The sequence below is a fragment of the Ornithodoros turicata genome, chromosome 4, assembly GCF_037126465.1.
Source record: "Ornithodoros turicata isolate Travis chromosome 4, ASM3712646v1, whole genome shotgun sequence".
Taxonomy (NCBI): Eukaryota; Metazoa; Arthropoda; class Arachnida; order Ixodida; family Argasidae; genus Ornithodoros; species Ornithodoros turicata.
The window spans coordinates 6,247,819-6,275,462 of record NC_088204.1 but is presented as its reverse complement, the minus strand read 5'-3'; the positions used below and the strand labels follow the sequence as shown (position 1 = coordinate 6,275,462).

General features: G+C 45.9%; 1 protein-coding gene across 3 annotated transcripts in view; it reads right to left on the bottom strand.

Moving 5' to 3' along the window:
- Positions 1–792: 792 nt before the first annotated feature.
- LOC135390859 (putative ferric-chelate reductase 1 homolog) overlaps positions 793–27,644 on the bottom strand; it is a 38,852-nt gene continuing 12,000 nt past the window's right edge. For 2 of the 3 annotated variants that reach the window (XM_064620802.1, XM_064620804.1), the window contains exons 2-16: positions 13,640–13,854; positions 11,748–11,890; positions 11,547–11,638; positions 11,077–11,230; positions 10,815–11,006; positions 10,585–10,683; positions 9,005–9,167; positions 7,863–7,970; positions 7,458–7,573; positions 6,290–6,376; positions 5,959–6,015; positions 5,200–5,299; positions 2,668–2,814; positions 2,291–2,379; positions 793–1,578 (exon numbers count right to left, since the gene is read on the bottom strand). In XM_064620802.1, the coding sequence (XP_064476872.1) occupies positions 1,486–1,578; positions 2,291–2,379; positions 2,668–2,814; positions 5,200–5,299; positions 5,959–6,015; positions 6,290–6,376; positions 7,458–7,573; positions 7,863–7,970; positions 9,005–9,167; positions 10,585–10,683; positions 10,815–11,006; positions 11,077–11,230; positions 11,547–11,638; positions 11,748–11,890; positions 13,640–13,847 (1,848 nt within the window). In that variant the 5' untranslated portion in view covers positions 13,848–13,854 and the 3' untranslated portion in view covers positions 793–1,485. Of the gene's footprint in view, positions 1,579–2,290; positions 2,380–2,667; positions 2,815–5,199; positions 5,300–5,958; positions 6,016–6,289; positions 6,377–7,457; positions 7,574–7,862; positions 7,971–9,004; positions 9,168–10,584; positions 10,684–10,814; positions 11,007–11,076; positions 11,231–11,546; positions 11,639–11,747; positions 11,891–13,639; positions 13,855–14,468; positions 14,542–27,644 lie in introns of those variants that run through there. The other variant, XM_064620803.1, reaches the window with a different exon arrangement.

The window sequence follows — 27,644 nt, the reverse complement described above, 5'->3', positions numbered from 1 at the left end:
TTAACACACAAGGTACAGCTCCGGTCAACCTTAATAATAACACTGAAAAAAAAAAAAATGAAAAAAAGTGGTCTGCTTCCCGAGAGCGATTATAGCAACCCTTAGGGCCGTAAGGAAATCTTAATTGAACAAAATTGTTCTGTTAGTTTAACGCGAGGATTTTGTTCACTTAACATTCCCCCAGTATACCCCAAGGGTGGCGCTGTTATCGCGCTGGGAAATGAGACCGGATTATTAAGGTTGACCGGAGCTGTACACGGTTGATTCAATAGAGAGTTTTAGTACATAGTTCGATGTATTAAAACTCTCTAATGTTTGATACTCCACAACGGCCACGTCAGCGTGTGTGAACAACCAATAGAGACCGACAATATTCGCGAAACAACCGAGAAAGTCTGACGAAACTCTGGATGGCTATTGACCAAAGATGCTGTTATCTTACATGCGCTGATGTATCTATCGGGGCAGCCTTTCGACCCTATCGATCTGCCGTTCGCTACGCGTTTGGTGCAACTTTCAAACATCCTTTCAAACAACCGCAACGCAGGATTATCGATTCAGGAGATCAATGCGCTTCTAATTAGTCATTCTACCGACCACTTTAACGACAAACGATCGCTTAATAAGACGTGTGTTCGATCTAGTACGCCAAAATTTCGTACACTGTGTATGTTCGAAGTACCCTGAACGACGTGTTATTCAATGCGGGGACGTTGCACGTACTAACCTTCGTACGCAATTAAAAGTTCACCTCGAAGTACATGTAGAAACACTCACATCCTGGAAACAAGATAGAAGATGATGTTTAATATAAAGTTTCAATTATAGTATACGTCTGGACTATGTACAAGCTGTTCTGTTCAATAAATAATCCAAATCTTATGCTCTAGTTCACCATGTCTCAGTATCAAAGTTTCCCTATATAAAAGCCGTAGAACTTTGGCATTTTCATATTTTCCACACTGACAATCTCACTTGTCATTCACTTGCATAAACGGAACCTGGTTCTTCCGAGTCACTTAGCAGGCCTTGTTTAGAAACAAGGATCACCCGAAAGGTACTTTTCTTACGCAAAGTGCATATCCTCCACATTATTCAAAATCAATGTGCCGTGCAGTTACATTACCATAGTCCACTGCAAACGTTGCAGTTTGTTAAATAATTGTACATCAATCGGGGAACTTCATGCGCTCTGCAAGAACAATGGCACTCAGGCAACGAAGTCGCACTGAAAGGAAAATACGTTTCACAAGAACATAAAGCCAACGTAAGAGGCTCTTAACAAGATTCGTAATGAATTGGAAAAATATTAACAACTTATGCAACGAGAAATAAGTCGAGATATATCACAATGGCCGATTCTTCCGATGACGGCCGAGAAAAACACGGCGACGATGTTCATAATTTTCCGACACAACCTGAGTTTGAACTGTTCCAATAGACGAGGACGTTGTGCGATGGTAGGTGGCGCTGGATGCGACGTTTTCACGCTAACCATATAGTGGCTACTAAAACAGCCACTGCAAGGAGCGCCACCACTACGTAAACTCCCAGGACGAAGCGTCGGAATCCTCCTCCCTGGAAAAGAGCAATGCGAGAGCTAAAGCGAGACAAACCCATCTACACCGCCGCACAGATGACACCTACCATGGATGAGTTTTTATGGTATACAACTCCTTCATAAGCAGATCACGCATACTTGCTAGAAGGCACCTATATATAAACCTCTTTCGTGAGCTTATCGTAGTGTTATCTTAGTCTTATCGTAGTCGGAGCGTGACCTTGTCGTAGTCTGAGCTTGAGCTTATCGTAGTCTGACCTTGAACTTATCGTAGTCTGAGCTTGAGCTTATCGTAGTCAAGCGGCTCTTCGAAGTACATCACGTCGCGATTCGAAACAAACTCGATTGCATTATGCTCAGCCTAAAAAGCTGCCTTGGAGCTGCCCCGTGTCTATCGGTAGAGTGCGTGAACATAGTAGCTCCCTCTGTGTATAGTGAAGACAACCGCGTCGTCTGCTACGACGTCCGCCATTTTGTGACCAAAGCGCAGTCCGCGCTGCACTGACAAAGCTGTCCTCTCTTAGCTATACTACGAACGAGAGTTTGTGAAAGCGGAACACAGCACCCAGCCGGCTTGGCGGCAACTATTTATTAAGATATATATAATATACAATAATATTTAGTAAGATATATTGAATGGCACGAATCTATGTTGAAGATATGAGCACCAGTGCCTAGCGAACATGCAAGGTCTGTCGACGTACATGAAGCTTTTAAAAAAATACTTACCGGCGCGTCTTTAGGGCTGCCAGGCATGTCTTCTGCGGGTGGCACTGAACCGTTGCTGCGATCTGACATTTTAATGTCATTACTGGCGACTACAATACAAAAGAATATACAACACTCAGACAACTGTATGTGCACGCACACCGTAGCAAAATCGAATCACGTGTGTCTTTTACATTGTACATTGTTTACTTTTACATTTCTTCTTTCGGCGAGGGGATCGTCGGGAAAGACAAGGAAGCAACCTTGTGAGCAGTGCGTAGGCACAGACACATATGCAGGACAGCAAGGACAATTGGGAAGCAGGGGGAGGTTAGGTTAGTGTGAGCATTTGTACCTAAGTGCTTCCAACTCTACAAAAGAAATGGAATGTTCCTAACCTTTTCTGTCCATTCCCCATTGATGAAGCTGCATAATGATATGCACGACAGCGTTGAAGATGACGAACGCAACTACGACGTATACGAACCACTCAGCTTCTTCTAGTTGGGCTTTGTTCAGACTTGGTGCGAAGAAAATTGTGATCACTGAAAAGGACGTGAGTAGGATTCACATGACTTTTGTTTGCAATATTGTCTTTCAAAATCTTTGACAGACAACTGAAGATGATTTTCATCCCTCAATGACACTTTGTGATTTTCCCTTTCTTCTTACCATTAATTAATTTATATTTATTAGCCTTTATTTATTAATTAGTAAAGGCTAGATTAATGAGGAACGACTTTTATACAGTGTGCGTGCCTGACAGTTTTTTAACCTTTGGTACCTGGTTTTAAAACCTTTGCTGCCAATTACCGAGCATGGCTTTACATCTGGTAGATCGATTGATTGATTGATTTAAAAAAAAAAATGGAGATGGTAGTCTCGAGCCACTCGGGACTGGCTACTCCATCTGGTAGATCAGTAGAGGCGAACTTGGTCACTTTCCTTAATTATACGGGACAAAGGTTAGTACCGGGCTCACATGTTGACACTATTTTTATTTTTCGAAGGCCTTCGATTCGGTTTCACCCATTGTTATTAAGTAAATTATCGCACTACGGTATTAGTAATCCTCTTTGCTCATGGTTTGCCTCTTATCTCTCTGACAGATTGAATGTGGTACGTGTCAACGGTATATTCTTATACTGTGTCGTCAGGTGTACCACAGGGGTCGAACCTAGGCCCTCTACTTTTTAACATCTTTATGAATCATCTGCCGACTTGTAGGAAAAAATTCAAATGGTATTCAATATGCAGTCAGAAAAATTTCGTGCTTCAGTTATTGTATATTGCTCCAGGATGATATTACTCTTGATATTGAGTGGTGCTGTAATAAATTTCGTGCTTATGATAGTAAGACACTCATGATTTCATTCAAATTACCTATAAATACTATCTTTCTACTTTAACAATTCGACGCGTCGATGTTACTCGCGATCTCGGAGTTCATCTTGACGATTTCTTATCTTTTGTTCACCATGTCAACAAGATAACATCTGCGGCGATGAGAAGCCTCGGTTTTATTGCAAGCATTACGAGATCATTCGCATGCTTGTACTGCATCTAGAATTTGTTGCACGCAATGGAATTCTTTGGACTTGACAAGACAACAAGCGATCGAAAAAGTGCAGCAACGTTTCAACAGATTGTTCTCTGATAGGCACCGTGGCGTTTCTACTTATTACAACTATCGTCACCAGTTACGAAAATTGGGTTTGCCAACATCGTTATCTCGTCGAGCTTTTCGTGATCCTTTGTTCCTGCACATTGAAGTAGTTCATGCCCACCTTGATTGTACCTATCTGCTATCGTCCCTTTCTTTTAATGGGCCGTGAAACGGTGAAAGGTACTAAGTCATTCTCCTGTTTTCTACCCCGCTAGCCACAATGACTATGCTCCATTAACAGGCCTAGTGACTAATTTCAATCACCGTTATCGTCAGCACGGTGTCGACGCTTTTATGCCCTATAGTTTATTTTCTAGTGCTGTACAACAAATTGATTAGCTGTTCATTCTATGATGTTTCTAGTGTTTCTTGCTTCTTTTTAGGTTGGTGTGCACCATTAGGTAGACCTTCTTAGGTTGTTCATGGGCACTTTATAAAAATAAACTTGAAACTTGAGCCAGTATCTTTACAAACTCTGAATCAGTCCCACCGAATTGTGAGGGATGTCACAGTCTACCGTAACTACTGTTCACCGTTCCTATAATAAGTGTCCAATAAACGGAGCGCGCGGCGGACGCAACGGATAAGGCAATGGGAGAGTGCTTTATAATAGGGTTTCCCCACCCCAACAAAAAACGCAAGCACCTCGCACTTGCAGCACCGTCAAGAAGTAGTCCCAATCCCCATTTTGTTCGCGAAATTAATTAAAACTGAAAAGAACAAGCTTTGGTCACATATCTCATTGACCTTATGTTACGCGAAACGGTATGCATTTCTTTCACTTCTTTTCCGTGGGCCCCTAAAACCCGAAACACTTCTTGGGTTACCGGCGCATGCGCAGTGATGACCCCCCACCCCCAATGCCCTCTTCCGAAGCTATCGAAAAACGTGTACAAATGGAAATGTACCGATGATCAAGGTTGTTTGGCTGACTTCGAGTGGTCACTCCTATACTATCACTATACCGCGTATCATGCACATCCGGTGGAGACCTGCACGTGTGCTGAACAATCGGGAATCCCTTATCTATTTAGTATGCATTTTCCACTCTGTCTATATCTATTATAGATTGCTTTGCTTCGCAATGAAGAGAGCCCTGGGCACTTCTCTGCTTTCGCCACATCGAATCGACTCATGGTGCTCGAGTCCTCAGCCCAGGGCCAGCTGTGTCGCCACGTTAATATTGAGCACGTTTCTCAAACAGCACACGGTATGAGAACTTGGGTACCTTCGATGAAAGCCACAAACGTTACGGCGATCTTACCTGCAATGATGAAAGCGGAATTGCCGTTCATCCAATGCAGCCAGTTGAAAATGTAACGGTTTGGAGCATCTGCACCACAACGGAACGCTGCCATGAACGGCTGAAAAGACAAAAAAAAAAAAAATATATATATATATATATATGTAAAACGCTCCTTCCATACCGGCGTGCTTGTAAGTATCTGCAAGACGCGCAATTATATTTCACAAAAGACAATATGGGTCCGGATAAAGACTCAAACCTGGTCCACAGATTTCCTTCTGGTACCCCACCGATTTGAGTCTTGTTCGAAAGTTCACCTGGTAACTACGGCGTCTGAGGCCCAGGAAGGAGGACTCGCGGGTCCCATCGTTTTTTTTTAATAGCACTTACACAAGAGACAGGTGCGACACCTATAGGAAACATGAGTCGAGGTTACGTTGAGGTAACGTTGAGATAACGTTGCTTGAGGTAACGTAGCGCGCACGCACGTGGCGCTCCAGATCGGAAAGTCTATGTCCTAGATTCGAGTCCACATTGTGGGAAGCAGCAATATCATCGATGCTGATAGGCTACGCGTCGCGAAAGCCCACGTGAGGTTTGTTCTATCTGACGCATCATACTACCTGCGTTTTCCCCACCTGATCCTCACTTCGCTCTGCCGCTCATAGCGAACACACATCGCCTTTTGTCGAACTACCTCGGGTACAGTTTATTTCTCGGGACAGCCCTCATTACCTGTTACAAACCTCAGTTGTTTAATATCTGATGCCAACGTACCTGCAACACGGCGAGTCCTGCGCTCACAATACCAAGTATAGGATGAGGATTGCTCGTCTGTTAGGAAGATGTCAAAATAAGTACATGACCAGTACAACAGTGCAGAAAATGTCACAGCACGACAATATGCAAACTAGTGGCAACAGTTCCTTTTTTGGTTGTTGTTGTTGTTGAGAAAGCGTGAGAGAAAGCGTGAGATGAAAGCGTGAGATAAGAGCGTGAGATAAGAGCGTGAGATAAGAGCGTGAGATAAGAAAAAGCGCGAGATCACTCGTATGTAGTCGCCTGCTTAAATCAACGCGGAGCTGCTGTACAGGAACGGAATACTTACAGCGCTCCAACCCCCTATCCTGTAGAAAATAAGAACCATGCCAGCAATCATCAGCATTAGAGCCAGTATCATGAACAGGCGGTGAATCTGAAAGGCAGGAAGAGGAACGCAGGTAAATCAGCAGTACAGTGACAAGCTGGTCGATTCGTACTAATTCGTACTCGTGTGAATCGATCTTTGCGAGCAGACCGCTTCATCGTCGTCACTGTCGTTACGCGCTCACGAGTGGCGGGAAATTCAAACCGAAAAAGCACGTGACACATTGCGCGTGACGTACACCACGCCCTTCACGTATCGCGCGAAGAACGTTGTTGTCCACAGTTGTTTGTGCACGTGTTTTATCACGTGCCCTTCTCGACGAGTGCCCCGCACCTCATTCGCTTGTAGCGCGTGCCCCCAAACTCGATGTAGAGAACTATAGCGCGTGCAGTTCATATGCGAGTATGTGTGTTCGCAGTACCCCGTCGATAATTATCTGTGGCTATACCGGTTTCACACCGATAGGCGCACTGTAAAAAAAAAAAGAAAAGAAAGAAAGGGGGCCATTAAAGGAGCCATTTCGGTGACTAAATGCTATGACCCCAAAAATTAGTCCATTTAAGGATAAAATGTACGGGACTAAATGGATGTCAAAGAGTGGGGACTGAATTTCACGCTCTGTTCTGTACATAATTCATGTGCATGAATGAAAACTTTGAATTAAACCGTGATGTGTCGAGTGATATATAAAATCTTGCGACATGCATAGGGTATAATTTCGCAAGAAAGAACCTCTAGCTAGTTCTTCCTTTGTGTGGGTAGAAAATTGCTAAGTTAGACAACCTTATTCCAGCAAATTCACCAAGAACACACATTTACGTAGACTGATGCATTCAGGAGGTCATTTGCAAAGCTCAATGACCATTTCCACTCTGGGGAGTAAATTTCGGGGTTAGGGGAGTAACTGCAGTCTAGGGGACTAGAAGCTGCTGTGACTCCCAATTTTACTCCTTGTTTTGTTCCCCTTAAAGTGCGTTACGGAGTTTCTTGGCCGCCAGGAGCAAGTGCAGCATGAATGCCTTTGCACATTTCGCAAAAGGCTCACTGCTTAAAAATTCGCGCGCATTTTAACTACGCATCAAACGGAGCACGGCGAATACCTCAACATTCGTACCCTCGGAACACTTACCGCAAACCAGGGCTTGACGCCACAAATCACAGTCTTTTCCCAGACTTTCTTGTAATATCGAGCGATAAGAATGGACGTACTGACGAAGAAGAGCCAAGCCGCAATCATCAAGGACCCTGGCAATAGACATACACAAAGTTACATTTAATGCCAGGTTCCACTATACACTGAGCGTAATTTGTGACGCTTGCTGGACACGTCCGCATATCGTCATGTTGAACTTCGATATGATGTTCATTTATGATCGTTCCAAATTAATAACTTTCAGTCGTCGCATGTGCGGGCGCTACGCTGCACTGCTCATTATTTTAGAAAGTATTCCTAAGCAGTAACTTGAGCGAAAACCATCCAGCAGTCACATGCGCCCCGATCTTTCCACCCGAATAAATACGAGGCTCATTATACCGTGTAACTGAACGAAGAGATCTTTCTGTTCCTTGGCAGTGCTGACATAGTTGAGATTCAGGTTCAGGCTCTCTTCCGACACTCGCCGGGAAGTGTGCTGCCGTTTCACTATTGAAGAAATAGTCGGTTATTGTAAAACTGCGTATATCTTTCATGAGCAGGACAAACAAAATAATGGAAGCCACGCAACGTAGAGAAAAATGAAGAAAAGGATGGCGCGAAAAAGTATAGACACAAAAGTTCAGACGAAATACAAAGGGCTTCTCAGGGACCATGAAATGATTTCAGTGAAATAAAGCTTATGATTGATTGATTGACTGATTTTCGAGAATTCCGAGTACTCTGGCAGAAACGGTTCTCATGATCCCTCATTATCATACACACAACCACTCTTAACCGCATTTAGTGCTCCGGGGACGCAGTCACCATGCGGGGCATGATCGCCGGATACATCCCTTCGAAGCGGGCTTACGTCATCAACGTCCAGACCTCTCTCAGCTAATTGTGGACGACCGGGAGCACGCACCACGCCGGACGACGTAGATATATGGTTTCGGTTTGGACAACGACGTCGTATATCTGCAGTCGAAATCAGTATAAATACGACGAAACGCAAATCGTCCGCCATGGAGGAAGAGATTATGAGGCGCACACAGCATCTCGGAATCGTACGCAGCAGCTCCCAAAAGGCCACCGACAGAGACATTTTCTGACGAAGCAGCGGCTCAGAGGAAAACTTGCTCGGTTAACCATGCTGACAATCAACGGCTACGGGCTCTGGTAGGATTCTGTGCCAACGATTACATACGATCTTCGACCCACGTCAACTTAAAACATATTCCACGGAGAAGTTTTCTGGCTTGCTCGCAAATTTTGCAATTTGCTCGCAAAAGACCGTCCGCGAATCGTCAACGTCTCCTGTGTATGACGTCACGGCCAGTTTACCTCGCAGGCGGGTCGTAGCAGCCGCAGTTCATCACGCCCGAATACTTTCGATATTTGAACGATTTTAAACTTCATATTTCGCAGGGTGAATGCTATAGTGCAGAAGAACGTATTGAAAATGACCGTAGGTTTGTCAAATATCCTTTCATGGTCCCTTAAAACTATCACAGCCGGCATATACACCTATCGAGACATACCCTTATCCGTATCGAATGGGCCTGACGCGAGCAGCACGTGATAGCTGTTGACACTGGTGTCAAACGTCAGCTCCTCCGTGACAGTCCGATGGTCGCGGTAAAAGGCACAGCTGAGGACTCCATTCGCAAAGCGTCGAGCCAAGAATGACAGCCCATGCGTAACCTGTGAACGTAGGTATGAAGAAAATGATAAACCCACATATGTAGCACCAGGGCCAGATTATGTTGCTTTGAGTTCTCCCACGTGAAGCATGAACCATGCGGGAGTATAGCACCACACATTTTGAAGAGCAAATCAGGTTCAGTGTTGGTATCAGAGCGTCGAACCGTAACGTTTTTCGGTTTGTTTTGGGTTCGGTTCAGCTCCGGAGATCACATGTACCGGTTCGATTAACCGATTCAGAGGCTGTAAACCGGTTCGGAACCGCTTCGAGGTTCTAATACGCTACGAAATTATATATAGCCACTAAAAATGATACAAGATCTCGTGGTTACATTTTTTATGCATTCTGTTTTTTGGCCAACAGGGCCCCCTTTCACTCCTTCCCCGAGCAATGTGCCGCCAATCTAGGCAGGCAGACCGCTCGTATCTCCACATCGCCCCCACCACACACCAACCCAAACCGAACCGGTATCCCGAACCAGTAACCGAAGTCTTTATATCGGTTCGATTCCGCCACAGCTCCAAGATAGCGCTAGTAATTACGGTTCAGTTCCAGCTAAAAATTACGGTTAATTCCGGTTTTCGGTTCGGTTCGACGCTCTGGTTGGTATACCGCAACAGTTCTACAGTGTTGCAGCGCTCCTGTTGCCACGTAGAACATTTGCGACGCTGTTATAACGCTGTTCAACCACTGCAAGAATGCCGCAAGTAGTCCATATATGCTGCTTTAAAACGTTCTTTAAATGTTGTAACCATGCTACAAGGAACAAGTTGTTGCGAACTTGTCAGAATATACCGTTAAATATGCCGCAAATAACTGTTCTCTGATGGCGAATTCTATTGGGAGAGCAATTTTAGCCCCGCGCTGGATGGGGGCTTCACTGCATGTACCAGGCGGTATCGCACGGGTTTACTTTGTCAATGGAACGCTAGCATTCAAGGAGTGACACGGGTGCTTTCTCGGGTTTGCTTTGGCCACGTGGGATTCAGCAAACTGCTTCGGAATCGCGCAACATAATTGCGCACGGCGGAAAGCGCCATGTTTCCACTGTTCAAGTGACACGCACGACAACCTGCACGACACACGAGTGGGGAAAAAAAAAAAAAAAACTGGAATATCGCCGCCTCACTTAGCCTGCGAAAGCCTTCTTTCCTCTGTTGCCTTCCACTAGTTTTGCACCAAGGAAACCACTGGTTCAAGAACTATTGCTCCTTGCAGCATTATTTTTTTTGTCCCTTCTTTGCCAATGGAAAATGCAACGCATGCCCCGATTCTTCCCCCTTCCCGGGGTAAAAACTTTGACCCAGCTCCGCCAGTGGAATACGCCAAGTATGCGGAGTGTATGTTCCGTCAGTATACTGTTGGTACGTTCGCGTCTTTTGACATGCACTGCGCAAACACCGCCGTGGAACTTGCCTTGTCCAGGACCTTGTTCTGATATCCAGGAGCATTCCAACTCTCCCTCATTTCGGGCTTGTCACCGTCCATGAAGCATTCCACCACTGCCGCGTCATGCTGTCATGGAAAAAAACAGTCAGTAAATAAGAGATAAACTGTTTATTAGGACAATATACGGCGCGACAGGAACTGCGGCTGTGACACGACACAAGGCGTTATAAGGAAGACAGACACTCTTTGTGCTTTACCATTGATTTCGTAGGAGAGATTCCAGCAGCAACCCACGCCGTAGAAGAATCCACCTTCCCCGTCATTTCGTAATTCACACCGGTGTCATTCGCAGTCCACGTGACCAGGAGCTTGCAAGACTTGGATGCGATACAGGAAGGTGTATTTCCCAGACACCCCGTGGTGTCACCACACCGACTGTACATGCCCTCCTACGAACATAAGCGAGGAACGATATTCGAGACACCGCCTCCTGGCGTTCCGAGAGTTGCAGGAACTTACCAGAGTTTCAGCGTGGGGACTGCCAGGAACGGTAGATGTTTCAACAAGAGTGGATGCGTCTGTGCTTCCTGTCTGATGGACTGGTGCCGTGAAAAGAATAGCGTCCGACTTTATGCCAAGCCAGAATGTTTGCATATCTTGAACGGCTGTTGCCCTGCCAAACGAGAGAGAGAGAAAAAAAATATTTAAAAAAAGCAGCGGCGTCACGAACACAGCGTAAAAGTTGGTTACGCACACGTAAATAAATTATTTTTCTTGAACTGGATGGAACATGAAAGGAAAATATGGAGAGGTTAGCCCCGACCCAGTCAGGGCTGGCTACTCCCAAACGCGTTTGTGGGTGGGACAATAGAGCCAGAAAAAGAGAGAAAGAGAGAAGCGAGAGAGACAAGTGAGGAAGAGAAAACAGAGTGAGAGAGAGAGCAACACTTCCTTCTTACTTCACTTTTCTCCTACACTGTAATACTTACATGAAAGTAACTGATCCTGTAATATCTTTCGGAGGAGTCCAATAGACGACAACTTGCGTTTTCGGACTGTTATTCCTGTGCGTGACGGCCACCTTAAAACGAAAGTTTTTTTTCATCCGCGAGTATTAAGCGAAGTTGTAAACAATTTAGCTGACCATGCACTGGAAACCTCGAACGTAAATAGTGAACACGTTGCTATACCCCTTCGTGAAGATCGCAATGAAGAAAACCATAGCTTGGGTCCGTCTTTGGCACGAAGGTTCCAGGCACAATTTCTTCCATACTTTCCGTGCGTCTCGCTTGTATTTGAAACCCTCTGAATGGTTCCTTGGAAGATAGTGTGACTAAAGAGAAGAAGAGGAACATTGTTGACCCGGCCACACACTATGAAGCACGGAAGCAACGTCATATATCTGCTGCTAAATCCTCGTGATACAGATAATGTTACACCGCGTTTATTTCCGCGATTATACAGAGTGTTTTTAAAAATGATTTACAGAGTTTCTATTTTAAAAAGAGCTATGAAGAACAGCACACATGCCGTGTTTGCGTTTGAGTTCTATGGCCAGGCAAATATTGTCTAAAAAAAACATGAAACTACAAGAAGACTGATTACCTAAAAATTAACGGATTATCTCTCTAATTAGGGGATTTGAGGACAAAGCGATATAGAAGAATGGGAGAAAAAACCTCCTTGAAAGTCAATCTATAAAAATATTCTGAAACGCGCACGTGCATTGAAATATCCGTCCCCGAATTCTTCCATGCAAATTAACCGAAACCGCGGCGACCTGGAGCGCAGAGAGCACAGCGCCCATTTCACGTCAGAGGGACACGTGCATTGGAGCTATTGAGATTACTGGAGTAGGTGCTGATCATCCGGCCAGGTCACCCGCTTTCCGGTCCAGATGAGGCTCCGTCAGCAAAAGTTGAGGCGCACCCGAGACTCATTTTTTCGGTTGCGGCTCATTTGCAGAACGAAGTTCAGAGTTCCACGATTTTTTAAACATAGAATCACTTCAAGAAGGATTGTCTTTCATTCTGCTATCTCGCTTGCGCCCCATTATTCGCTAATTAAATTATTAATTATGTTTTAGGTAATTAGTCATCTTGCAGTTACCCAAGCAGCACAATGTACTGAAAGTCGGGTGCAATAGGGGTGGACGGGTAGGTGGAAGGCCTTGAACAGCCTCGTGAAGCTGCAGAACATCGATAAGACACATACCGTCCACCCCTATTGCACTCGACTTTCGGTACATTGTGCTGCTTGGGTACGTACTCGTCCATAAGTTGTCAACCTGACCGCATGACTCAACTGGAAAAACATGTACCTTATCTTTTACAAAAACATTTTGCGACTAGCGGTTGCGATGACTCAGTCTAGTGTCGTTGGTGAAGATAAAGCGGCACTGATGCAGGCACACTGCTGGCGGACACAATGCTTTGAAAATGAAGCCTGAGCTTGGGTGAGCAGGGAGAGGCATAAGACAGACAAGATCAATCAGCTCAGTGAAGCTCATTGAGGCTGGTTGGTGTTCGCCCTGTGTCCCTCCGTCCTGTGTCAAGCTCGGGTTTCATCTTCAATGGACCCATATGAAGAGGAACTACGACTTATGCATGCTGTGCTCCATGCGCCATCTTCACAAAGTCAGCATATCTGCACACATGTGCTTCCTGTTCCATTCTTAAGCATATTTCTTAGTATTCTTAGTATGCAGTAGCTCGCATATTCTTACGAATTAAAAATAGACCAAAAGCCGGGAGATAGGATCTTTATCACTTTGTTACACTGGCTTGCAACATAAAAATCCAACAATAACAAAAAAGGACAGTTCGACGCCTAGGCGGGCGCCCTCATCCGCTTGAAAAACGTTATGAAGACTGTTCACAAAAATTCAACGATGACAAAAAAGACGTCTTCAACAATCTTCATTACGTTTTTTCAAGCTGTGGAGGACGCCCGCATATATAGACGTCGAAACGTTTTGCTACAGTTGAATTTTTGTGTTGGAAACCAGTGCAACAAAGTGATGAAGATTCTTGAGACTAGAATTGTTCACGCAGCTATCCGTATAGCGTGTGGAATTCCGTACCTTTAACGGTGCCGTCGCCTTGCAACTCTGCTTCAAGTGTCTGAGGAGGAGGACTCTGTTGTGGTTCCGCTGGTGTCCCAGTGCCCGCCGTGTGATGATGGGGTCGCATATTTTCGCAGCTACTATTGGGCGCACCTCCACCGTACGTGCTCGTCCTCACTGCGAGGCTAAGTGCGACTAGTATCACAGCCAACATTGAGGACGCCATCAGGAGCCTGAAAACACAACAATATGAGGACGTAAGGGCTCTGACGGGACTAAGGGCCGCCCTTTGCAGTGGAACGACGACAAAAATATTCCAATGTCTACTACTGAACGTATAGGTCGGCAAAATTATTCGTTTGTGATCGACGCCACGAAGATTATTCACTATCGCATCATGAAGAATGATGTTATAGGTGATGATGGGTTTTGGAGTTGAAGGGCTGTAGACGTTGATGTCAAATGATGGATCGCGCGATTGAATAAAATGCACGTACCGCCGTACGTAAGATCTCATGCGTACACTGTATAGATGGACAGCTGTTAGACGCACTTAATGCTTAGATTATGCACATATTGACTGCTCCGTAGATTGTACGGAAGAACTTTACACACGAGTGATGCTATTTCACGTGCAGTTATTTGCAATGTTTATGCAATTATTTCACCCGCAAATTATGCGATACATTTCACAAACACTGCAGCAAGAGAGAAAAAAATGATGTTGCACAGAGGTCGATAGACCTCCAGTGTCAGGGCTTGCGGTGTTAATAACCCGGTCTATACTGGGAATGTTCGCGCAGCTTAAGTTCTTTCAAGTGTCAAAAAGGCACAGGTATACACTTACCTGGTACCGTATGGAACCAGCCCTCTACAGTTCAGTCTACACGTGTGTCTGTCTCGCCGTTGTTATATCTATTTATTCGTATATGGTTATCTGTCACCACATGCGTCAAGAGCACTGCTCCGTTATCGCCAGTCGTCGAGCATGGCGTTCGAATCACTCGACTTCCTCTGAAAATTGTTTACCTCCAGTTGATTTGGAGTGACAGGCTCTTGCGTAACCACTCCGGCATTCTAACCTAATCGACGATACATTGAAAACCTCCGTTTTAGGAAATGGGGCAATTTCTAATTAGCAGATTTGAAACTGCACATTTCTTTCTTTCCATCTTTCTTTTTAATTCGAGCGAAACAAAGATTCGAAAGTTTCAGTGAAGTCGATGACATATGACTTTCAAGCAAAGACGTTCGGTACCGGCTCCTCGTAATTCTGGAAATGAAAATTCTATTTAATGACGAAGTTCTAGTTGTGTAGAAGTTGTCGGGACCTCCATCCACCTACCTTGTCTCTCTATTTTTTTTACCACAAGTTTTTGGCAAGTAATTTGCCTTCGTGATATTACGAACTATACGACTCACTAACGTGACTCACGATTGATCACGTGATCACTAACGACTCACGTGACTCATGACGTACGATTATGGATGTACCGTGGCAGCAAATTCCGTTCGAATCGAGTACCTCCTTTACAGGTGAAAGTCGTGCTGCGCGATGAAGCCCAAGTGACTCGTAAAAATATAATAAAAAATCCCCTAGTTTTTATCGAAAGCCTCCCAGTCAGTCCACGAAAAACCCTAGAAGGTTGGACAATCTCCTCATTCATGGCGGTTTTTGCCGAGTGGTACTACAGCGCTAACTATTGTTAAAGCAGTTGCATTATATAGGACCCGCTAACGTCAACATAAGTCCGTCCGTGACAACTTTCGAGACAGAGGAGGAGGAGGAAGAGAGAGAGAAACGGAAGAAGAGTGACACTGAATGCGGAACAAAGCCACGGGGTTTAAACTCGTACACTAAATGGGAACAGTTATTTTTTTTTGCCTCGCATTTCAGCAATTTTCCCCGCTTATTTCGACCACAAGCACGCATTTTCCCCCGTAAATTTTGCTGGTAACCATGTGGTGGTGGTGGTGGTGGTGATAGGGCTTGCCGTTGTCGGCCTCACGTATGTGGGCAACGTCACGACTCACGCCCTGGGGGAATGTGCGTCCTGGGCCGACTTCTAGGGGAACTGTGCCGACATATGTCTGAAAGCTGGTAACCATGTACTTCAAAAACTGCCCGTTAATCAACCAACACAATCCGCGTGGCTCATTTTTGCACAACGTTGTAGCGGAGTAATGACGCTACAATTTAATTTCGGGTTTACCATCTCCCGTGGCATAGTGGTTAGGGCGGCTGCTTTCTACGCCGAGACTGGCAGGTGACACGGGTTCGAATCCCCACACTGGCTGTGCCGCCTGGGGTTTTCCGGCAGATTTTCCAGACCAATGTCGGCACAATTCCCCCTGAAGTCGGCCCAGGACGCATACTAACCCCACCTGTCCCCCACTCCTTCCTGCTGTCCTCTCTCCATCTGTCCACGTCTTTACGCCGCTCATAGCCACAGTTGCTTCGCGGCGCTAGCAGGAATTTTTTTAAAAAATCGGGTTATTACGCTTCTCAATAACAGCTTGTGTAACGCAACCCGTGTCCCGATTTCTTATCAGAAATACCCGAAAAATTACGTCATCATGAAAACGTCATCGGGTCGGATTCCGGGAAACCCAACAATAAAGCACTTGAACACGAGATAAGATATACGCTTCGCATTGCAATCACGGGCGTTCGTGACATCATTCGTTCATCATATCGCACGTAAGCAGACGAATTCACGCGAAAAGAGTGACGTTCTATCCGTAGAGATTAGGGAGGGAAGCGATAACCCCATAACAGGAAGAAAAATAATGTACGGGTAATTTTGTTATTTCTGCACCCAAAGAAAAAAAAAGAGTAATTATACTGGGGGACTAAATGCATTGTCAGGAACATTAGTCCGTTTCGGAACTAAGTGGACGGAGGTTGATGCGAAGCCTGGAGGCTACACGCATGTGCTGGGGAATCAATGTCAGGATTGGGGGACTAAAATGAAGATCAATTGCAATCCAACGAAATAGAAGCTGTAATTGGCACCCAACTTGTTTCTCGGAGCGTATATATAGGAACGACGTCTGCAGCACTGCTGGCGTTTGTGTACTCTTGGTCTTCTATGCGTACTTATGTTTATTAAAAAGTATCCGCAATTCTCAGTAAGGGCCGAAAGTGTCAGGGACGAAGTGCATAACCAAAAAGATGTTGGCGGACCTACCACCTAAGAAACTACGCTTTATTTTTGGCATGTGCAATAGCACTTACGATGCCATGTCTTCGCGGAGGAAATAACAGTAAAGAAATAATTCTTATGCCGAGTTCTTCTGTAATATCGTGTAATGCAAGTGACATTTTGGCTGATGTACCTGTGTTCGGCCTAAGAACGGCACGAAATGGAAACTATACTGCAGCGCCACCCAGTGCTTCCTATAGTTTCGTGTATAGTAGAGGTGAGTGCGGGTAAGCAAACTTGAACCCGCACCGCACAGTACCCGCGCGTGTGTGACCCGCACCCGACCAACGGTCGTCATGACCGTTCTTGGGCACCAATAAAACATTATTATTATTATCATTATTATTATTTAATCTGGGCGACCCGCACCCGCAGTGCTGTCTGTATACCCGCATTGGGACCCGCGGGGGCAAGTGTTCCTCGTCCACTTCACCGCTGTTTCTATTTTAAAACAATGGAAATTCTGAGTGTTGCCTACGTGTCTCGGGCGGCTTAAATCGTATGCCAATAAAACTGCAATTCAACAGAGAGCCTCGCTCGCCATAATAATAATAATCGCCACAATAATCGAACTCGCCCGCCAGCACCTGCTTGGTGCAGTCTGGCACATGGATTTATACGGCCAACGACATAGGGCACTGCTGAGCTCGCGTGTGACAGAGAGGGATCACTTAGATGGCCATAGAGTGCGGGTAATGCGGGTGTGCCCGCATTACCCGCGGTCGCATTGCGGGTACACCCGCATTTTACCCGCTACCTGCAGCGAACGCGAATTCCTACCCGCAAATCGTGACTATGTGCGGGTAACTGCGGGTACTTGCGGGTCTAACCCGCGCTCAGTTCTATCTGTAAGTGTCTCGGAATAGACGGAGTAGAAGGAGTAGTCTGAACAAGCGCACGGCGGGTCTTAGCCGTTCTTACGTTGAGCCCTTCTATAGTTCGTTACGTGACACTTTGCACAACACCCGCTCTTTATCAACCGATATATGGATGGTTTTGGCATCTTTTCAGAAGAGACGCGAAAGGCACGCATCATGGTTTCGCTATTGTGTCTACAATTGTGCCCTCAACCAGCATGATGTCGCCACGACTTGGGAGCGTGCTGTAATCGTGTCAGATTATCCGGAATTCAGTACGGTACATATTACGGCAACATTGCATACGGTCCATAATTATTGTATATACACGAAGCGAGGCCAGCATTCTTCGCGCAAGAACTGGTTAACACAACACGTTGTCAAAGAGAAAGCAATTAATCGACGAACTAGTTTATCCGCCTTGTGCACTTTGATTGCTGTATCTTAATACTATCTTGGTATTGCTATCTTAAAACAAATAGTCTAGGTCACACATTGTTCTCTTACAGAAGGGTGTGTCGTGTTTACCATGCTCGTTGCAATGTCTTTGAATCGTTTATTCGTGATGTACACAAACGTTGAAGTGGGTGTTATTGCAGAACAGCAAGACCCAGGGGCTTGAGCGTCTTCTCGCGTCACGACGCCCTCTGTGGAGCAGAGTTTCTACAACACTTGCCAACACCGCCATTTTGATCCTTTTTAAATACGCGACTTATGCAATTCGCATTAAAACTTTGCGCTACATAGCTCGATCACTTTGAAATTTACCAGAAGTGAATCTCCTTCAGAGCCTTCTACGTAGACAACACAAAGTTCCATGTACATTGCGTAGCTGTCGAGTACAGCATGCCGGCACGGGTGGACATTTACATGGTTTGGTGTTTGTTTGATGTTTTTTTTTTCTTTTGGCGCGATAACATCAGAGGTCATAATGCGCCAGTACAATGATAAAATATCATCAAGTGTTGTGTGTGGTCACATATTTAAGTGATATCAGTATTAATGTTAGAAAATGTCGATTAAATACAGGACGATATAGTGTCATTGATATGGTGACACCCCGTACTTTACGATTACCGTAGAATATTTTCCATCAAGAACGATATGAAACGTAAAATTACAGGTATCAAATTTCGTAAACTTTACCTCACCGTAAAGTTTACCTTGGCAGTAGACCCTCCAACGTTTACACGCCTCATTTGGGGAGGAGCGCTCATAGCGTCTGGGATATCAGCCTGGGCCATGATGACTCGTGTATCCTGCGGATTCTGGCCAGCAGCATGGCCTTCGCACAGTGCCAAGAATAATAGGACGGTTAGCTCCATGTGTCGACGCAGGCTGTGCCGTGAGAGAAGCCAACTATGTGGTGGTCTGTGAGAACAGCTCCATCATGGCGTGGAAGCCAAGAGGATCACGGAGGTGGTGGCATTTGCGGATCCAGGGGGCGGGGCGGTTGGGCGATCGCCCCCCCCCCAAAAAAAAAACACGTCAGTTTATACATTGGATTTCCTTCTCCCCCTCCTCCACTACACGCTCCGACAAAGAAACCCCCCCCCCCCCCAAAAAAAACTGAGGGTCTGGATCCGCCCCTTGTTGGTGGTGGTAGTGAAAGGACTCGACGTTGTCGGCCTGACAGAGGTGGGCAACGTCACAACTGGCGCCCTCTGGAATTCGCGACCAGGGCCGACTTCTGAGAGAACTGTGCCGACAAGAGGGTCATGAGTGTGGAATGTGGTCGCCCACCCTGGCAGACGACAGCCGGCTCACTTCTTCTTCGTCCACTCCACAGTAAGCACTCTTCGTTCTCTCAAAAGATGGCCGTTTTCTCTTCTTTTTTTTTTTTTTTTCGTTTGTTCAACGTTTCCGATATTTCGTCAAACGCGGTACCCGATCCAGAACGTCAGCATGTCGGTGCATGGTGACCGGTAACAACTGGCCAAATGCGCTGTTTTCCGCGAGGGACGTTAGACAAAAATTGCCATATATTGAGATCGCAACGCGCGTTAAAGAACACTCAGGGGGAGGGGGTTAAAATTATATTATTCCAAACGAAATTATATCCACAGATAAAACACTGACACCAACCAGTCCATAGCTGAATCAAACGAGCACACGAAATAAAAACTGGCGTCGCTACACGAGCTTCGTTTCGTGTGGTATTGTTTTTATTCAACGAGTTGCCAGTGTCATCACTGGCCATTATCTCGAACACCGCCTGTACTAACCGCTTTCCTATAAAATTTACAATAAAGGCGTTCTTTGGTGTGCATATTATCGAAGCCTCTTGCTCTGTACACACTTTAGATAATACAGTTAGTGGTCACAAATACAGCGGTCACGTGATTTCCAAGAGCCGTGAAATTACTTAGTACCGTGCACGTTCGAATAGAAGCTTGCAGGGGAATTATTTTTCCAAGAAGCACACTTTATGTCTACTCCACTCCTCTCTTTCTTGCTGTTTCCAGAAGGACATCGACCTTCAATAACAACAAGAAAGGTAAGGGTAAAGCGGGAAGCCCAGCCGGAGGAGTTCCCAGAATCATAACACCCCTCTATGAGTTTCAGCGAGACGTGAAGCAAAAGAGAATCGAATCCATCATTTCCTCCGCGTTCTTACCTCACCTCACTCAAGGCCCCGTTAGTTTCACGAACACGGTGACCTTCCTTTCTCAAAACAAGGAAGGAAGAAAGAGAAGGTACTCATCAAAGCGCATCGTAATTTTCTCCTCCATCCGCAGGACGAGGACGTCAATCCTTCATCCGACACAGAGACGAACAACAATGAACTGCAACCATTGCAACCTCCAAATCCACGTGCCTGTAGTGCTATCCCACACGCGCGCCCCTTGCATGGAACCTTTATGTTCTTCTTACTATCCCACTTTTATCACGCGCACGAGAATGACCTGTCCCAGACTCAGGACTATCCTGACTCCTGTAGAAACCGTAAGGTGCCTAGTAAAAGAACATTTCGGAAAACAGAGTCGTCATCATAGGTACGGTAGTCTTAAAGTGCTACGAAAGTTACAGCACTGGGATTTCTATACATGGTCTTCGCTTCTTGCTGGTGCATAATCACGGTGCAAAACCACGTCCGGGCCCAAATCAAAACTAAAAACAGAAATGATAATAAAATAAAATAAAACGCTGTAACATGCTTTCTTGTGACGCAGAGAGTTGCGGTACGAAACATTTCAAATAAATTATTCATAACGGCACTGACCATCGGTACGGTTGCCGTGACGTGAATGTCAGCAGCTTCCGGTGTTTGTTCTGCCAAGCATCGAAGCCAGCCACAGCCAGCCGAAGAAATACGAGGCGAAAATTTCGGATTACATTTTACCGTATCTCGAAACAGTCCTCAGCCACTTTTATGCCGGTCGTGAACCCTGGTGACGTGTGCAAAGGTGCGATTAGCTCATGCTTACGTGATCATGAAACCAAAACCGGATTTATAAATACGTGGTTCGTTTTTCTTCTCCCAAGGCCCTGCCCAACGTAACCCCACATAAGACATCTACCCATGACTCACGGTGGAATACAGCTCAAATCTCGTCGACGGAACGCCACGCGTCATTAGAGAGTTTTAGTGTATCGTACGCTATCGCCTTTGCGTACGTAGGGGATAGCGTAGTGGTTCTGCGCAGTGCGCGAAGCTCTCTTTATGTTTTGCGCGTGCGCATAACCACCAGCGCTATTCCTTACGTGCGCAAAGGCGATAGCGCACGATCCACTAAAACTCACTATTGTAATTTTACGGAACTCCGCTAAATTTAGCGGTGGAGGTCTAGTCGCTACAGCAGTAACGCTCGCATCTAAGATGGGAGCTTCTGATCTTGAACGCTGGCAGGTGCCGCCCAGTCTTTTGCAGTTCTACAGTTCTAAGACAGTTCCTTTGCTTCCGAATTTCTGCTTCTGCTAGCCTCTCAGGCGATCATTTCTCTAACCTCAGACAGGTTGCCACGGAATGGATGCGATGGGATGTTCACACGCGAGGCCTTGGCCAATATGGTCACCGACGCGCGCGTATCTGACGCAGCGTCTTTCCTGCTCATTGTTGTCTGCATAGAGACGTTGACGGTAGTATTTTCGCCGTCCTACTTCCGTCCCGGGAATAGGCGATAAGCAGTCATCCTCACGACGGGGGTTCATCATCCAGGAAAAGAAGGCTCGAGAGTGAAAACGAAGCCATACAAGTTGGAGACGTAATTGGGCTGGAAAATAATTATCAAAATAGCAGCAGAGATTTTGAGAGAGGTTCGCGTTTTAAAATGAACGGTCTAAAATAAGTAAGACGTTCTTGATGGCTGCCGCTAATTATGGGAACGATGTCACGCGTCATACCTTAATTATGTTCAGTTTCACAAACCCCTCATTTGGGACCAGACTTCACTAAGTATTTTTTATTTTCTTAGTTTTGTCTACTTATCTTCGGCTTCACCGTTCTGGGTTAAAAACGTCGGTAATCTGGGAGGCAGACAAGCCGTACTTATTGGGGCGACCGATAAATTCCGGCGATAACGAGTAAGATCCTTATAACAAATAATGACAATTTGCTCCTTATCTCTTGCACGTCGGTGAGAAAGGTGTTTTTTTTTAATTCAGTGTTAGCGCCGCGAAGCAACTGTGGCTATGAGCGGCGTACAGATGTAGACAGGAGGAGAGAGGACAGCAGGAAGGAGTGGCGGCACAGAGGGTAAGTAGGCGTGCTGGGCAGACTTCACTGGGGAAATGTGCCGACATTCGTATGCAAAGTCTTGGGAAAACCCAGGGAAAACCTCGGACCGCACAGCCGGTAGTAGGATTCGAACCCACCACCTCCCAGTCTTCAGCACGTCCTTGGCGACCACCAACGCCACAGGTGAAGAGGAATTTTCGTCCTATATATTTTTCTCCCCCGATTAAAGTAAGTGAGACAAAAAGAGCTCTTTTCGTACATTCTCTTGTGCAATTTTTTTCTGGTCACTCTTCAGAAGCCCGACTTTCAAGATATTACTCAGGTGTCCTCCTAAGGAACGAAATCTCAACAAGAGCACCACAAACGAAAGAGACAAAAGAGAAGCTCGTATGAAAGCGAACAAGACGGAAACAAAAGTGAAAACGAAATCGGACACTGATAAGATGGCATAGGGGCAGGTAAACTGATGGTGGACGAAATCCATTGAAGATGAGGGATGAGCTTGGACGAAGACGGAGGGACAGAGGACAAACACCAAGCAGCTCAACCTGTTTGTCTTTTGTCCCTACGTGTTTGTCCGAGCTCAGGCTTCAATTTGAATAGTATCATCTCCTTTTCTGACTTTGCGGTCCCAAACTTATTCTCTCTCTATACCTGTCTGCTATTCCCATCATCTGACGGCAGTGAAATGACTCATTCGCTATGGATTTCACAGTTATGTGACACAGAGGATCTTTATGCCCTTCCCCGTGCTTTCTGCAGAAGGGACGCCGGTATGGGAACACAACTCGTGACGAGTCAATGACGCGAATCGTGCCCCGTTTCCTGACACTTTCCGGCAACGCGCTCAACAAAGAGAAACATACCCCAATAATTGAACTCAGAAGGATGATTAACGAATGATAGCACGCTATATCGACTCCCTACTATTTTGCAAACGAACTACAACCGAGTAGTCCGCTTTACAAGTCATTGTATATATAGTAGTCCGAGTAGTCCCACTCAAGTATAAGTGGGACGAACAAGGCTTACTTTTTGAAGATGCCCTGCATACTGCGGGTTCTGCTCTCAGGGCAATACCATTGCCTTAGGCTGAGTAATGTAGTAGGAATTACTCAGGAAGAAATAATGACATTACCAGTATTTCTTTATATCCAGTCTTAGCACTGCGAAGCAAATGTGGTTACGAGCGGTGTATAGATGTGAGGACAGACGGACAGAGGATAACAGGACGGAGAGAGAAGGACAGAGAAACAGGACCTCTTTTTTTAAAAAATTTCGTGTTAGCGCAACGGAGCAACTGTTGCTATGAGCGGCGTACAGACGTGGACAAATGGAGAGAGGACAGAAGCAAGGAGCGCGGGAGGGATAGGGCGGTCAGTATGCGACCTGGGCCGACTTCAAAGGGAACTGTGCCGACATTCGTCCGGAAAACCTACTGGAAAACCCAGGGAAAACCCCTAGACAGCGGAGTAGGTGCCGGGGTTCGAACCCGCGTCTCCTCCCAGTCTAGACGTGGAAAGCGATCATCCTAACCACTATGCCACGGGAGCTGGTGATGACCGCGCAATGCTAGTAACAAAGAGACAGAGCCATCTGTTGACAGTCTACAAAACTTTTGCGCAGCCATATCTGCGCGACAAAGTATACTGTTATATTTCGGTGGTATAGCGTTTCGTTTCTAGTGGCAGCGTGGTAAGGTAACGTTTGATGCCCATAAGAAAAAAAAATCAATAGACAGATGACGAACAACACCGGGGAGGGAACTTCGAGCATGTCATTATTCGTACATCATCCGCTAGACAGGTCTCTACCTGTAATTTTCCTGCGCTCACTGAATTGATCCGTGTATACGGTGTCCATCACTTATACACGACTCCAACATATAGGGAATCAATATACGCTGCCACCCGCGCCCACACAACGCGCACGGATATTATGGAACACGAGAACAGGGAGGTGAACGACCACCAGGTGGTGCAACCCCACGTGGGTTCCCACGTACTATCGATCACAGCCTTTGTTTTCCCAGCTGGCTTCGATAGAGTTCTCTGGTAGCCGAAACGCCCTCCCTTTTGTCCATTCAAACAACACGACCTGCATAATCATTTATTATCGAGTGAGGAAAATTACGCCCGGCAGAAAAGACGAAAACAAGACGTCCTTCGTTTTGCAGTCAACGTGCACAGACAACGTGTTCAGACGAATTTCGATCGTCGTTTCCATACTATAGGGAAGTGGTAGCGTGTCGGTGTGGGTTCAGGGTAGAGACGGACAAAGAGCGAATAGAACGACCAACGAAACAGGGCACACGTTGCACTGAAGCGACCAGTGTAATACATGCACACTTAAGCCAGTGTAAGCTTTTCTAAAAGCGATAAAACCCCGGTGCAGGGGACACAAAGAGACAACACAGACGAAGCACTGACTGACAAACAACTTTAATGGCAGGGACACATCTTAAATATACCAACTGCACACCCGACCCCTAGTGGCAGCCGGGTGTGCAGTTGGTATATTTAAGATGTGTCCCTGCCATTAAAGTTGTTTGTCAGTCAGTGCTTCGTCTGTGTTGTCTCTTTGTGTCCCCTGCACCGGGGTTTTATCGCTTTTAGATGTACCACCAAACAGCCCGGTTTTTATCGCTTTTTAAGCTTTTCTGCACTTCAGGGATCAGTGCAATTTGCCAAGGAATTGTGCGGGAGCGGCATCAAGCAGAGAACGGAGAGAAGAGATCGAACTAGCGCTTCCAACACTTTTCAAAGAGATACATAAACACATTAGGTCCCACACAGAGCCCACGAGACCTGGCCGTCACATTTCGTTCCGCAGGAGAAATACTACCTCCTTATTCTTACCAGATAGGTTGATCGACGGTGTCGCCACGCATTCACCTCCCAACTTATCAATTACGCCTGCTTCCACTATCTCCCGTGTCAGTTGAGGTGTTAATAAGTACGTTCCAACACGCCCAACGTCCCACCTTGTTGGAGTTAATTGTTTTATGTAGCAATTCGTGTTATACCGACTTGTCTCTTTGCGTTTGGCGGGGAGAAAAATGAGTAGAAATCATTCTCAGTAAAATGAGTGCCGGTCATCTTAGATGCTAGAAACACGAATATGCCCGTGACACAGTGCAAGCAACACCACAGACGCATGTACCAATATAAAAAAATATAAAAAAGGACCGTTCTCTGCGTAGAAGACTTCAGAAAATCCCAGAATGCTTAGCGCCGCTTTGAACTATGGGAACTTACTTATCAGAATGGAGGATGCCACCAAACTGTTTCGGTTTCTCCTCTCTCGACGCGTCAACGTCAGCGAAAACGAAGCGCAAAAGGACCATTCTCTCCCCCCCCCCCCCCGCCCCATGACAGTAATCTCCCAGGATGCAACGGGTGCGCAAGGAGCACTGGGATTTCCCGAAATCGTCTATTGTACTACTCTTTTCCCAAACTGTGAATGAGAAGCTTCGGCCTCTTAATGAACTCTTTCGCGTTCGACCGCTAACCAGCAACGACAGTTCTTTCCACGAAATATTCGAGGCGAATCTATCGTGAAAGAAGTAAGATATAACGTTAGCCGAAAAAGTAAAAACAACCTTTCAAACGTGCATTTTTTTTTTCGTTACGAACTTCCCATGAGCACGCTATCCGTCAGCCATGAACGATCGCATAGTCTCAGGCTGCGAACAAAGCCCATACGTATCAGATACCGTTATAATGATACTAATAATAATGGATTACTAAGAAAAAGCGCAACAAAAAAGCACTTGTCAACCTCTACGCCGTGAATGATGGATGCGATATAAACTATGGCCGGAGTGAAAGAAAAACAAGTTATATAAATTCGCTTTCTTCGTAAAATTACGCTCCCGTTAACAACACCGTCGGTGAGCCTCCCATCAGGCGTCATTATTCTGATAGAGATCCCCGGAGGGGTCCAGTTTAAGTTGATCGTCGATTGCAAAACAGTGACGGCAGCGACCTACATCTGATGGCAGCGAAGTGTCGCCGATGTTTTGCGAGAGACGCCCAGATTGCGTAACTACATTCCAGGCAATGCGATGCATTAGATAATCAGTCGCTGTGGGGCTAACACGCTTCTCCGCGCGCGCAAGTCGCCTTAATTCGAAGTTAGCACAGCGAAGTAACTTTGACTGTGCGACTAACAGCGTATTTACACGAACGACGTCCTCACGGAATATTCTAGTGGAAGAAAAAGCGAAAAATACTGCTCACAGAGCCGAAGTTCCGTCCCGTGTTATGTTGAGCATTCACACGGTGCGGAATATCGGGAGTGGCGTACTGCGCATTTAGCAGACGACACTTAGCAGACGACACCGTCAGCGTGTTTTCCTGTCGTCTGCTACGAAATATATTGTGGCTGTGTAGCAGGATATTCCCCGCCGTTAGCAGTGCACGTGAAGACACGATGTAGAGCGCTCGCGATCACGTGACAGCAGAAAGCTATGACGCTTTTCGCATCTTCCGCTTCTGGGGGAATGTAGCTCGTGCGAACACACGGTAAAAAGCGAGGATGGCACGGTTGGCAAACTTTGGGACGACTTCGGAACTGCTGCGATGACTATCAGAGTTCAGAGAACATCGCGGATGAACTCACGTGATAAAACTAAAGACGATTTATGCTTTCCAAATATTTTACTCCAATAACAGACGGGTAGTCACGAAAATTTAAATGCATCGAAGTATACTGAAGTACGTTCAGTTCTTAATGATCTCGTACGCTCTAACCGATCCTAGGCCATTAGTAATCCGGAATAAGGCTATGCTATTTGCGAAGTTCTCTTCTGGTATTCTATATACTTACTTTGCGACAGAATGTCGACAAAAATCATCGGTATGAAGTAGAAGATGACTAATTACCAAAAAATCATTAATTAGCTCTTTAATTAGGGAATATCGAGCAAAGGCGAAATAGCAGACCGGGAGACATTCCTCGTTGAAAGCCATTCTATCTTTTAAAAAACCAGAAAACAAGCGCGTGCAGTAAAATGTGCATCGCGCAATTTCGGTACGCAACTGAGCCGAAACTGAAAAGGGCATCTCCTTAGCCGACGGAGGCTTCTATCTGGACTGGAAAGCAGTGGTGGCGGTGGTGTGGGCAACGTCACCCCGGAAAGCGCTTTATCTGGTCATCAGATCGGCAACTACTCCAATAATCTCCATCGCTCCAAATCACGTGGCCCTCTGACGGGAAACGAGCGCTGTGGTGGTGATATGATGTTTCGGGATTTTGTAAACCTGGAATGGCTTTCAACT